General features: G+C 45.6%; 1 protein-coding gene across 1 annotated transcript in view; it reads right to left on the bottom strand.

The window, feature by feature from the left end:
* Positions 1-1,880: 1,880 nt before the first annotated feature.
* Positions 1,881-12,203, bottom strand: part of CFAP45 (cilia and flagella associated protein 45) — a 31,007-nt gene continuing 20,684 nt past the window's right edge. The window contains exons 10-12 of the mRNA XM_068251710.1: positions 10,257-10,450; positions 9,950-10,174; positions 1,881-2,289 (exon numbers count right to left, since the gene is read on the bottom strand). Coding sequence (XP_068107811.1) covers positions 2,214-2,289; positions 9,950-10,174; positions 10,257-10,450 — 495 coding nt within the window. The 3' untranslated portion in view covers positions 1,881-2,213. The remainder of the gene's footprint in view (positions 2,290-9,949; positions 10,175-10,256; positions 10,451-12,203) is intronic.

The following is a 12,203-nucleotide window of genomic DNA, read 5'->3' as shown; positions in this document are numbered from 1 at the left end:
CTCTAATTTGCCAATATTTCTCATGCTGAGACAATGCACTTTCTATTGTGAAGGGCAGGCAATGCATAGGCAATCTGGCAGAGGAGAGTAAGGGAGGAAATTAAATCAGGATTGGCTTCAAAATAGCCACACTTAAATGGAGAATCCTAAGATGGATTTTCTCTTTATTTACTATAGAAAAAAATCACAAAAATCAACTAAATTCAAAATGTGGACAGTGAAATACATCTGTTATGTAAGTAGAGCAAGTATTTATTTACTTATATATGTGTTTTTTTTCTTCTGAGATAGTATGGTTGACTGCTCCTCTTTAATGAGAATACTATTAACTCATGCAGCTATTTTTCCCTCAAAGTCACATAATCAGTTAAATAGAGAATACTTTTGTGTAGTTAGTAGTTTTGCTTATTGTGATATTAGATATATGAGATTTAAACCACACTACATCATGATTAAATTATTGCTTTATGAGCAGCGGTCTATGTAGTCTCTGCATATGGTAGTTTCATATTTTTATCTCATTGACTCATCAATCATGAGGTCACCCTGTTTGTCAACCTTTTGGCAGCATTTGTGCGTCATATTGTGGAACAGGCATCCACCTTTTGAATAATGCAATAACAGCTAGAGAAATACATTTGACTTGTAAAAGCACTTTCTGAAATTTGCTGCCACCTAGTGTCTAGTAGCGGTAGAAGAAGACTGCATCTCCACATATCCAAATCCACTTTAACAACTATTTCACACTGTGCCTGGTGCATTGCATTGTAACGCAGCTTACGCCTGACATGGAATGGACATGTGCCCTGGGCTTTCACATGAACTTACCCATGAAGGCGGTGTCCTAATTGAAGTTTGAAGTTCAGAGCTGCAAGGCAAGAGTGATAACCTTGTGCCCAATGCCAAAAGTTATTGCAGTTAGCAGGCATACTATCTAGATCCTGGAGTGATATTCTGCTTACTAGGGATTATCAATGAGATGCTAATAACTCTGAGCTGGTGAAAATTTCATCTAAATCTATGCAACTTGAAAATGGACCCATCAAATGCAGCTGCAGAATTACTAGCATCATGCTGATCATTCCTATTGCTCACCCAGTTCTGCTAGGTCAGTTAATTGTATCCGTGCTGCTAAGTCAGCTTTTGTACTATTTAAAGAGTAACTGTCAGGCTGCAGAAGCTAATTTAAACCTCTATTCTCCTGTGTTAAACAGTTTAGAAGGAAGCTCAAAAGCCATTAGTGAAGATAAACATTTCAGTTACCTTTGATGTGTGCTTATCTTAAAGTCTGTTATAGACCCATAAAGACGCAAGCCGCAGCTAAACTGCAAAGCATTCTGGGGCCCTCCCCTCGGCTGCTAATGAGACGGTACAGGAGCTTCTAATCAGTCCAGCGCTGCGAAGCACTGATAAATCTCGGGCAGACTACACTGCAGGAGTCAGCTATTGTTCCTAGCCACATGGCTCATTAATATTCACTGCACACCGTGTTGTTCAAGAACGAGCTTATCTGTGATCAGAAGCAGGCAGGACATGACGACACATTTGGCTTCACAAACATGGAGCCTGCCATGAGCTGTCAGGAGCATCTATCTCTGCATATACTATATACAAAATCTGTGAAATCCAAACGTGGACAGTGAAATGCATATGTAATGTAAGTACAGCCAATCTTTAGCTACTGATATATGTGTTTATTTTCTCTGAGACCCTATACCTAACAGCTCCTCTTTAATGCAGTACAACACCAAGTATATGATTAGAATTTTAGATTGCAAATATAGATCTCAGTAAAGCACATTTAGATCATTATCATTATAAAAATTAGGTGCACATGACTAATATCATTTGCCTTTAGATACAAAGAGACCAAAAAGCAGTGATGGTAAACTTGTCAGCAATTTATCCACAAACCAAGTACAGACTTTGCACAACTGAGTAAAGGTAAAGCAATATAATTGTCAACAACAAAAATATCACAGTCTGACTCTAGAAGGACAGAGAAAATGGGAAGGGGGATGCACATTAACAACTAGTGCAATAGTTGCAAAAAGTAGTGGAGATTAGAAAAGATACCCAGATAACAAATTCTGACTGGTAGATCGGAGTATCCATTACATTTTTTTTAACCAGTTTTGCACTGTTGTGCTTGCACTGGTTTTGATAAATGTGCCCCAGAATGCACTATAGCTCATGTTATATTTCCAGTCTTCTTAGAGGACAATGGTCATTGGGACATCCGCTTTCCGGGCCACCATGGAACAATATTTGTCTGGTAGGCCAGCCATTCTGCAAGAGAACAAAAAACACAACTCAGAGATTAAACAGAAGCAAAGTGGATGATTGCAGTGAGAAGAACCTTACGTATGAAAAGTGGAAGACAAAAAGATGTTAATGGCTAATTTACGAAGATAAGTCAAAATCAGAATTTACGCCACTTTTCTCCAGTTCTAAAATTTTCAATAAATTTTGACCACATTCACGTTGATTTATAACATTAATTTACGATGCTGGAAAAGTGAGGACAGTCGAAGCATAGTTTTAATAAAGTGGTGAAGAGAAACTGAAAGATGCGATAGATAATTGTAAAGAGACTGTCACAGGAGCCCTAGTGGCTGACCGCACTTAGCCTTCTAAACGGTGCCAGCGCACAGATCGTGCGAACTCTGGTCGCAGTCAATGCGCAGGAACCGTTAAGAATTAGCCGCAGACAACTCAGAAGGGAGCCTGTGAGACACGGGTAATTACAACGTCACCTACTGGTTCAGAGTAAACTGCCACCACCGCGGTTACCATGGGACCGTGGAGCCCACTGACTGACTGACTAGTCCTGCGAATAAAACGGTTAAACACACGGTATTCTGTCTAGCCAACAACAAACAAACAGTAGCGTATCTTCAGAGACCCGGGATCAGTTCTGTGTGTGTGCTGATAAGCAGGGTAGCGGACAGTGAATGACTTGGAGAAAGTCGTTTATTCACGCAATATAAATAATTAATATATACAGACAATTATTAAAATCACAATTATTAAGACAGTAATAGCCAGTATAAAAAATAAAAGAAGGGAGAAAAATACTTAGTTCCTGGAAAGATGTCCTTTTTGTGGGAAAACAGAGTTCTGGGTTTCAATTTGAGTTCAGAGTTCAGACCAGGTGGATGCCAGCATATCCTCAAGCTGGCATCTGATGAGTTCAAGATGTTTCAGTGTGGAGGACACTGAGTTTGGGTCCTCTGCCATTCTTATGCAACCGCTTCAGTAGGAGGGAGTGAGGGCGGGGAGCCATACACCCCCTTAGAAGATGAGATGAGCCCTCCCCTTATCCTGGGGGCTAGAAATCATATCTACCCATATATAGGCTCTATCTCACCGAACCGTACAGGTCAGGGCAGATTTATTAACATTTTCAGGTCTGTCTCGATTTACCCAGCGCCCTGATACCAGACATGAGGGGTGGGACCCCTGTGGTATCATCAGAGCATTTTCAAACTGCCTAACTGGCAGTCCTTACCGCAGAATGTTCTGAAACTTCCTCAGAACCAGCACCGGGGCTCATGCTACACTTCCCCCACGTTTGGCGAAGCTGCCATCTCAGGAACCCCAGAAATATGACAGATCTGGGAAGTTATGGATATGCTATGAGACTCAGGTTATTCCCAGGCAAAGGCTCTTTGAAGTTTGGAGCAGCCAGCGAGGTGTCGCCTCCCCTGCTGGGAATGAGCCAGTGGGTCTGGCTTTTAGCCCAACTAGATTGCTTCTGCCATGGTGCTTGTCACCTTATACCTGATGGATGGGCCATCAGCACAGCTTGAAGCCAGGGACTCTCCGGGGCAGATTAGGCTCAGGCTCATTAGCATATCAAAAGAGCCATCCAGCCTTTAGGATGGTGCTCTCTCTGCTAAGAAAAGGACTTCAGCTCCCCCTACACACTCAACCCAGATTGTATCGATTTGAAGCGCAATCGATGCAGGGAATCGAGTGCGATCGCTTTTTCTTCACGGGCGGTTACAGGACGCGCCTGCGGCCCCGCAACCGTCCGTGACAGCCCTCCCTGGGGAGAAGGCAGATAGACATTCATCAGCAAGATGTGTGTCGTTGCCGCTAACCTGCGAGATCTGATCTAGTTCCCCGTTGGCGTTCTGGGATCGGCTGCCCGCTGCGTGTCGGCCAACCTGGCTGACGGGTCTCGGGTTGCCGGTGCGGCGGGAAAACCTATTGGAGCCTGTGGCTCGGTTCCCCTGGACCGGGCGCGGTCTGCTACCCTCAGGGTTGACCCGACATGGACCATTCTGGACAGGGCGTTTGCGCCACTGCAGTCGGACGTGGTGTCTGCCGGGACTGCTGACAACGGGCAGTGGGTTGGTTAGGTCAACAGCCAGCCCACGCAGGGTTCCCCTGCTAAGTGGCTGTGGACCTAAGGGAACCCCGCGGGGATCCCTGGACCTTCCCAGCTCCTGACAGACGGCACATGCTCTGCAGTAGTTTGCTACATCCCTGTTCATCCGGGGCCAATAAAACTGTTTCCGAATACCGGCAAGTGTCTTGCGGACCCCTGAGTGCCCTGTCAGAGGATTACCATGTGCGGATTTCAGCACATGTCCCCTGAACGCACTCGGGACCACAAGCCATTTGGTATTCGCGTGGGATCTACCTGTAGGGGGCTGTACAGACTCACTGTACAGTCTCCCACCTTCCCAGTACACCTTGAAAGCGGCCCCGTCTGCGAGGGGCTCAGCGGCTTGCTGCCTGAGCACCTCCAGGCTTGGGTCACGTTGTAGTGCGGCTGAGAATACGGCGCTGTCAGTTTCAGCCAACTGGCTCATGTCACACGAGGCCAGCGGCTGAAAGGTCTCATCCCTGCGGTCAGAGGAGGGGGAGGAGGCCGGAACCCCCTCCACCTGTTCTGAGCTCGGGTTCTGAGCAGTGCAGCTGCGCGGTACTGCTAGCACAGGTACACTGTCAGAATGGCACAGACGGACATTACTCAAATCATCATTGCATGCAGTAATGACATTGACAGGTATAGACATTTTTTCATTACAGACAGGTTGTACAGTAAACTCAGGTACAGTTACAGCATCATCACAACAGACAGTCTGTACATCAAACTCAGGTGCCTTTGAAGCAGGCACTATTGAACCTGGTACCCTTGAACTGGGCACATTCAACCCACCTCCCCCTGGTGCTCCCCCAAGTGTATAAAGTACCTGGTGGTGGGTGGAGAGTCCGTCTCCTTCCGTGAGCGACAAGGCGGTCGTGGCAGGTTCATAGTAGGACACAAGCTTGCCCAAATCAGTCCCCAGCAACACAGGGACTGGGAGATCCTTCATAACCCCAACAACCCTTTCTTGGATTCCTCCCACTCCCCAATCCAGCTTCACTGTCGCGTGGGCTATGTGAAAAAGGGTGCCCTCTACTCCAGTAAGGGCAAGGGATCGGCTGGAGCTGATGCTCTCCTTTGGCACAAGATGTGAGTGAACTAACGTGATGTCAGCTCCGGTGTCTCGAAATCCGGTGACAACTTTGCCGTTCACTCTAACAAGTTGCTGCTGGTCGGTTCGGTCGCGGATTTCCTGTCCGCGTGCAAACAGGACAAAATCTGATGATCCAGGCTGTGGTTCGCTGGCGGGTTGCCTCTGCTGTGGGTGAGGTGCAGGTGATGCAGATGATCCAGGTGCTGGTGGTGTCTGTCTCCGCTCCGGACAGTCGAATTTCATGTGTCCGGGCTGGCGGCAGTAGTGACAGGTGACCCCTCCAGGCGCTGCAGGCCTGGGTGCAGCAGCTGCGCTGGGTGGCCTCTGTGGCGGACGGCTCACAGGGGCAGGAGGGTCTGCCGAGGTATTGGGCTGACCTCCTCTCCAGCTGGATGGGACAGTTCTGCGGGTATCAGCCACCCGGGTAGTTGCAAAAGTCTCAGCAAGGTCTGCAGCGACAGTGGCTGAAGCCGGCCTGCGTTCTAACACAAACTGTCGTACATCAGCAGGGCAAATGTTCAGAAATTGTTCCAGGACTATCAAGTCCTCCAGGACATCATAAGACCCTTTGGTGAGGCCTAGTGTCCACTGGCGGAGTGTGGTGAGCAAGCTGCTGGCCACATCTCGGTACGAATCAGAAGGCTTTTTCTGCCAGGCCCTGAACTTTTTCCGATAGGCTTCTGGCGTCAGCTGGTACTTAGTAATGATAGCGTCTTTTATAGCAGCATAATCATTATCCTTCTCCGCAGGCAATTCTGCGAAGGCATCAAGCGCTTTGTAGCGCAGCAAAGGTGTCAGATGTCTGGCCCACTGGTCTTGGGACAGACGATACTGACGGCATGCTTTTTCAAAAGACCGCAAAAACAAGTCAATGTCTGTGTCTTTCTCAATATTAGCAAATTTAAATTTTGCACTTACGGGTGGTGAAGCTCCTTCAGCAGGGAGGCTGGGCGGTGAACTCCGGCTGGCCTGTTGAACCTTTGCCATGTTGAGCTCATGCTGTCGTCTCTCCCGCGCCTCTGCGGCATCCCTCTCCGCGTGGCGTTCTGCAGCAGCAGCAGCAGCCTTGCGTTCTGCAGATTGGCGTTCCCGCTCCTCGCGGGCTTCCATGTACTGCATGTACTTGTCCAGGTCAGTCTCCATCAGCTTTTGTAATGCCTGCTGCATTACCGGGTCAGCACCCCTGGACAGTCCAGTACTGGCCAGTTCCGGGCAAGTATTTTCAGAAACTTTGGGGTTGGGGTCCACACTGACATTCTCCTGCGTAACTGTTGATGCAGGGCCCTCAGGATGCACAACCTCTGTACGGTCAGGAGTCTCAGTCTCTGGTTCCCCTAGCCTTGAGTCAGATGGGTCAGCGTCTACCTCAGCAGACACATCCAGCTCCTGCAGTTGCTGGGTATCCCATTGAAACAATTCCGTTACCAGGTCCCCTTGTTTCTTGCGGCCGACATCAATGCCTCTCTCTTGGCAAAGATTTTGCAGGTCTGCCAGGCACATTTTCTTGTAGTTCCCGGACATTTCCACGCCAAATAAAATAAAACTTTTGGGGAGGGGTACTGGCTACACAGTCTCTCTGTATATATAAAAAAATATATTGCCTTCCAGCTACACCAACGAATTAGTTCCTTTCTTGATAGCGCTAGCGCTATCGTAGATACTTTCAGCACAACACAGGTCCCAACCGCTGCCTAACACTGTCACAGGAGCCCTAGTGGCTGAACGCACTTAGCCTTCTAAACGGTGCCAGCGCACAGATCGTGCGAACTCTGGTCGCAGTCAATGCGCAGGAACCGTTAAGAATTAGCCGCAGACAACTCAGAAGGGAGCCTGTGAGACACGGGTAATTACAACGTCACCTACTGGTTCAGAGTAAACTGCCACCACCGCGGTTACCATGGGACCGTGGAGCCCACTGACTGACTGACTAGTCCTGCGAATAAAACGGTTAAACACACGGTATTCTGTCTAGCCAACAACAAACAAACAGTAGCGTATCTTCAGAGACCCGGGATCAGTTCTGTGTGTGTGCTGATAAGCAGGGTAGCGGACAGTGAATGACTTGGAGAAAGTCGTTTATTCACGCAATATAAATAATTAATATATACAGACAATTATTAAAATCACAATTATTAAGACAGTAATAGCCAGTATAAAAAATAAAAGAAGGGAGAAAAATACTTAGTTCCTGGAAAGATGTCCTTTTTGTGGGAAAACAGAGTTCTGGGTTTCAATTTGAGTTCAGAGTTCAGACCAGGTGGATGCCAGCATATCCTCAAGCTGGCATCTGATGAGTTCAAGATGTTTCAGTGTGGAGGACACTGAGTTTGGGTCCTCTGCCATTCTTATGCCCCTGCTTCAGTAGGAGGGAGTGAGGGCGGGGAGCCATACACCCCCTTAGAAGATGAGATGAGCCCTCCCCTTATCCTGGGGGCTAGAAATCATATCTACCCATATATGGGCTCTATCTCACCGAACCGTACAGGTCAGGGCAGATTTATTAACATTTTCAGGTCTGTCTCGATTTACCCAGCGCCCTGATACCAGACATGAGGGGTGGGACCCCTGTGGTATCATCAGGGCATTTTCAAACTGCCTAACTGGCAGTCCTTAACTCAGAATGTTCTGAAACTTCCTCAGAACCAGCACCGGGGCTCATGCTACACTTCCCCCACGTTTGGCGAAGCTGCCATCTCAGGAACCCCAGAAATATGACAGATCTGGGAAGTTATGGATATGCTATGAGACTCAGGTTATTCCCAGGCAAAGGCTCTTTGAAGTTTGGAGCAGCCAGCGAGGTGTCGCCTCCCCTGCTGGGAATGAGCCAGTGGGTCTGGCTTTTAGCCCAACTAGATTGTTTCTGCCATGGTGCTTGTCACCTTATACCTGATGGATGGGCCATCAGCACAGCTTGAAGTCAGGGACTCTCCGGGGCAGATTAGGCTCAGGCTCATTAGCATATCAAAAGAGCCATCCAGCCTTTAGGATGGTGCTCTCTCTGCTAAGAAAAGGACTTCAGCTCCCCCTACACACTCAACCCAGATTGTATCGATTTGAAGCGCAATCGATGCAGGGAATCGAGTGCGATCGCTTTTTCTTCACGGGCGGTTACAGGACGCGCCTGCGGCCCTGCAACCGTCCGTGACAGAGACTCAATGGTATCAAAAGTGGGAGAAAATTAACAGCAGACAAGGAAAAATAAACTGATTTTTGGAATAGTCCTTCTACCATTATAGTTCTAACTTCACATGAACAACATACCTCAGATTTTACACCGGACATCATTATTACTGTTTTCCCCTTGCATCAATTAAGCCTCTGTATGGTGGTAAGATAAATATCACAACCACGTGGTGAACACATTTTTGGGGAGATCTCAAACTCCCAGCTGGACCTCCTTCAGGACCAATATATGTCCTACCCTTTTTTTGGTGGTGTGTGCGTGTGTGTGTGGGGGGGGGGGGGGGGGTGTTTGTAGGGTTAAGATTCAAATCTTCACAGATTCATAGTACCAAAGACACCACATTGCTCTTTGCCAACAGAGATACCTAGAAGGGACAACCTTCTTTAGATGTCTGTAACTCCAACTGCAAGATGCAGGGGGTTTATTGGGGTGTCACTACTATTAGACAAGACAAGACAAATAACATTTATATTGCGCTTTTCTCCTTGCGGACTCAAAGCGCCAGAGCAGAGCAGCAGCCACTAGGGCGCGCTCTATTGGCAGTAGCAGTGTAAGGGAGACTTGCCAAAGGTCTCCTACTGAATTAGTGCTGGCTTACTGAACAGGCAGTAAAGAGTAGCTAAGAAGAACGTTTGAGTTAAGCATCCGAAAAAATACCAAAATTCTTGATGGATCCTGTACTCCTAACCAAGAGGAGTACAGGAATTCACGGAGGCACCAGGATTTTTTACTGGACAAACAGTTGCTCCACAACATTGCCTGAGGAAGCGGTAAGACCCGCAAAAAGCTTTGTATGTGGAGTTATTGTTGTGACATTTTCACAAATAAAGAAATTCTGTTTGAAATTACACGTGGTGTATTGAATGTTGGCGGTAAGTTCACCACTATCTTCATTTTTAAATGGATTTTAGATGTTTTTATTCTAATTGGCACCTCTATACCATCGATCTCCATTCTCCTAGGTGAGGAGGGTGAAATTTGGAATTCCTAACCCCTACAAACCTAGAAATATTGACCACAAAGTGACAGCACAATCCCCTTTTTTCTCTTCCTGGGAGAGTTCCTTACAGAGGACGATTAGTAGAGTTTGATTACATAAACAACTTTACAAAAAAGAAGAAAAATAAATCTTATTTAACCTTTCTCCAGGTTTTCAGCACTATTCATCTCCATGGTTCTAAAAAGAGTACAGGAGTCTCCCACCAAAACAACTTTTATGTCTAAACAATTTTTTTGCCAGGATAAAAAAATAAATAAAATAATAATGAAAAGCAACTCTGTGCCCTCTTACTTCAGTTCCTCCAACTTCTTTTGTTTTAGTTCATCCAGACGTGCCCTGCGCTGGCGGGCTTCCTCATCCAGTCTCTTGCCCTCCTCGAAGTAGGAAATGCGGTCTAATACTTGCTTCTGCTCATGCTCACGCACTTGATGCCTTAGCTCACTGGCATGTTTCCTTAGCTGGCTGGTTTTCTCCTCCAGCTCTTTGATTTCCTTCTCTGCTAGACTATGCTGAACCCTGGTTGAATGATCAACAAAAATTATAGGACCCTTCAGATTAATATATACAGCTGAATCCCTATTTGCAGCAGATTTCATACTTTAATACACGCTGAAATTCTGCCCGGTCCCGCTGAGCCTGCACAGCCAGGAAGTGCTCCTTCTGCTCCACCTGGTCCAACCGTGCCTTCCTTAACATGGCATTCATCTCTGCTTGCTTCAATGCCTCCTCCTTTTCTTTCTGACGCCAGGATCTCTCGATGGCCTCCTGGTTTCTCTTTGCTCGAAGAGCATCCTAAACAAACAATATAAGGCAAACTTATATGAGTCATTAGAATTGTAGTAAGCTGATTAGCTACTGTACATGCGATTCGGCCCCTTGAGTGTTATAAAAAAAAAATGACTGGCTAAAATGTGATGCAGTCACATTAGGCCTTTGAGAATAATTTCCAAACTGAAGATCGTTAGAGATCACAAAAGACTTAAGAACTGGCCTATATTTCAATACCCCCAAAAAATGCTATTAGGCAGCAAGGGCTTGCAACTTTCACCTGGGTCGTTTCAGATCATTACTTTTTTGATATACCAACCATTCAGCATCCTTTTTGTATGGTCTTAAATGTCCCAGGAAATGGTTACAGGCCCTTTTTATGTAATAGCAGATGATTTTGAACTAATATAAGCAGGATCACTTATGTTTTTCTATGATCTCTAAACATCTGTGACCCCAACATGGGGCCTAAGTAAATCAAGCATATTAATGTACTGAAGATCCGATTGACCACAGCATAGAACCATGAATATTAAGAGATTTAACTAGCTCCAGTATATTGCTGTCTTGTAATGGTTGTGATGATTGATCCAGAGTAGCATAATTCTAGGAGAACGAGCTACAATGTTCAACATTTCTCATTGGCTACTACAAAGGCTAAATGCTATATAGATCGCTTTAGCTAAAGTATAGTGTACCCTATGAATGTTTTACAGATTTGATTAGCTTCATTTCTAGTGAAGTCCTGTGAATGTTCTAAAGGTCTGCTTGGCTTCAGTTCTGGTGTAGACTCTAGATTTCTCTAGTTTTTTGTTCTGGCTTGTCACTAACAGTCTAATGGGCTACAGCAAGGTTTTGTTGTCACTTCTTGCAGGGATAACTGACAGAGGTCTTCCTAACCATAGACACACCAGACAATAGTCTAGAATTTCCCTTTAGATTGAGACTCAGAAATCAGTGGCCTCTGTTCATTCTAAACACCTGAGTTCACTCAAATGCCATAAAGATGTAAATGCTGGATATGCTGAAGCTTCAGATGATTACTACAAGCTTTTATTGCCCACACACAAGAATACACACTCAAAGCAAACCTGTTTACAGCAGAGTAAAAGGTAACCTAATAATACTGACCTCTTCATGTAGCAGCTAATTCCAAAACATCATAGCAGTCATGACTTTACTATGGTAGGGGTGGTGTTCTGAATACATAGTTGATCCACATTAATTTACCTTGAAGTTCTGATTATAAACGTTTCAATTAGCAGGTCCATATCATGTTTCAAAGCTGAGAATGTCAAAATATTGGTTTCTCAGGAATGCAACATAGCAGACCAGTCCTGTTTTAGATTTAGTGACAGAACTACTTGGTTCTAATCATTACAATTTCTAAGTAAAAAAGGGGGAAAAGAATGTGTGAGGAAACCAAGAGCTAAGAAGACAACGTTAATAGGTATACTCACATTTGTGTGCCACAACAGTGGCACAGCTGTAGGCTGATGAGGAGAACAAACCTGACTCCTCTCAAGTTAAAAAAAAGTTTTTCTTCATAAAAAAAGGACAACTGAAGTAAGAAGAATATGGCCATATTTATTTCCTTTTAAACAATACCAGTTGCCAGGCAGCCCTGCTGATCTATTTAGCTGCAGTAGCATCTGAATCACACCAGAAACAAGCATGCAGTTAATCTTGCCAGATTTGACAAGTATGTCAGAAACACCCAATCTGCTGCATGCTTGTTCAGTGTCTATAGCTAGAAGTATTAGAGGCAGAGGTTCAG

The sequence above is a fragment of the Hyperolius riggenbachi genome, chromosome 9, assembly GCF_040937935.1.
Source record: "Hyperolius riggenbachi isolate aHypRig1 chromosome 9, aHypRig1.pri, whole genome shotgun sequence".
NCBI classification, from domain to species: domain Eukaryota; kingdom Metazoa; phylum Chordata; class Amphibia; order Anura; family Hyperoliidae; genus Hyperolius; species Hyperolius riggenbachi.
The sequence above is the reverse complement of the archived record's forward strand: the minus strand, read 5'-3'. Positions and strand labels throughout refer to the sequence as shown.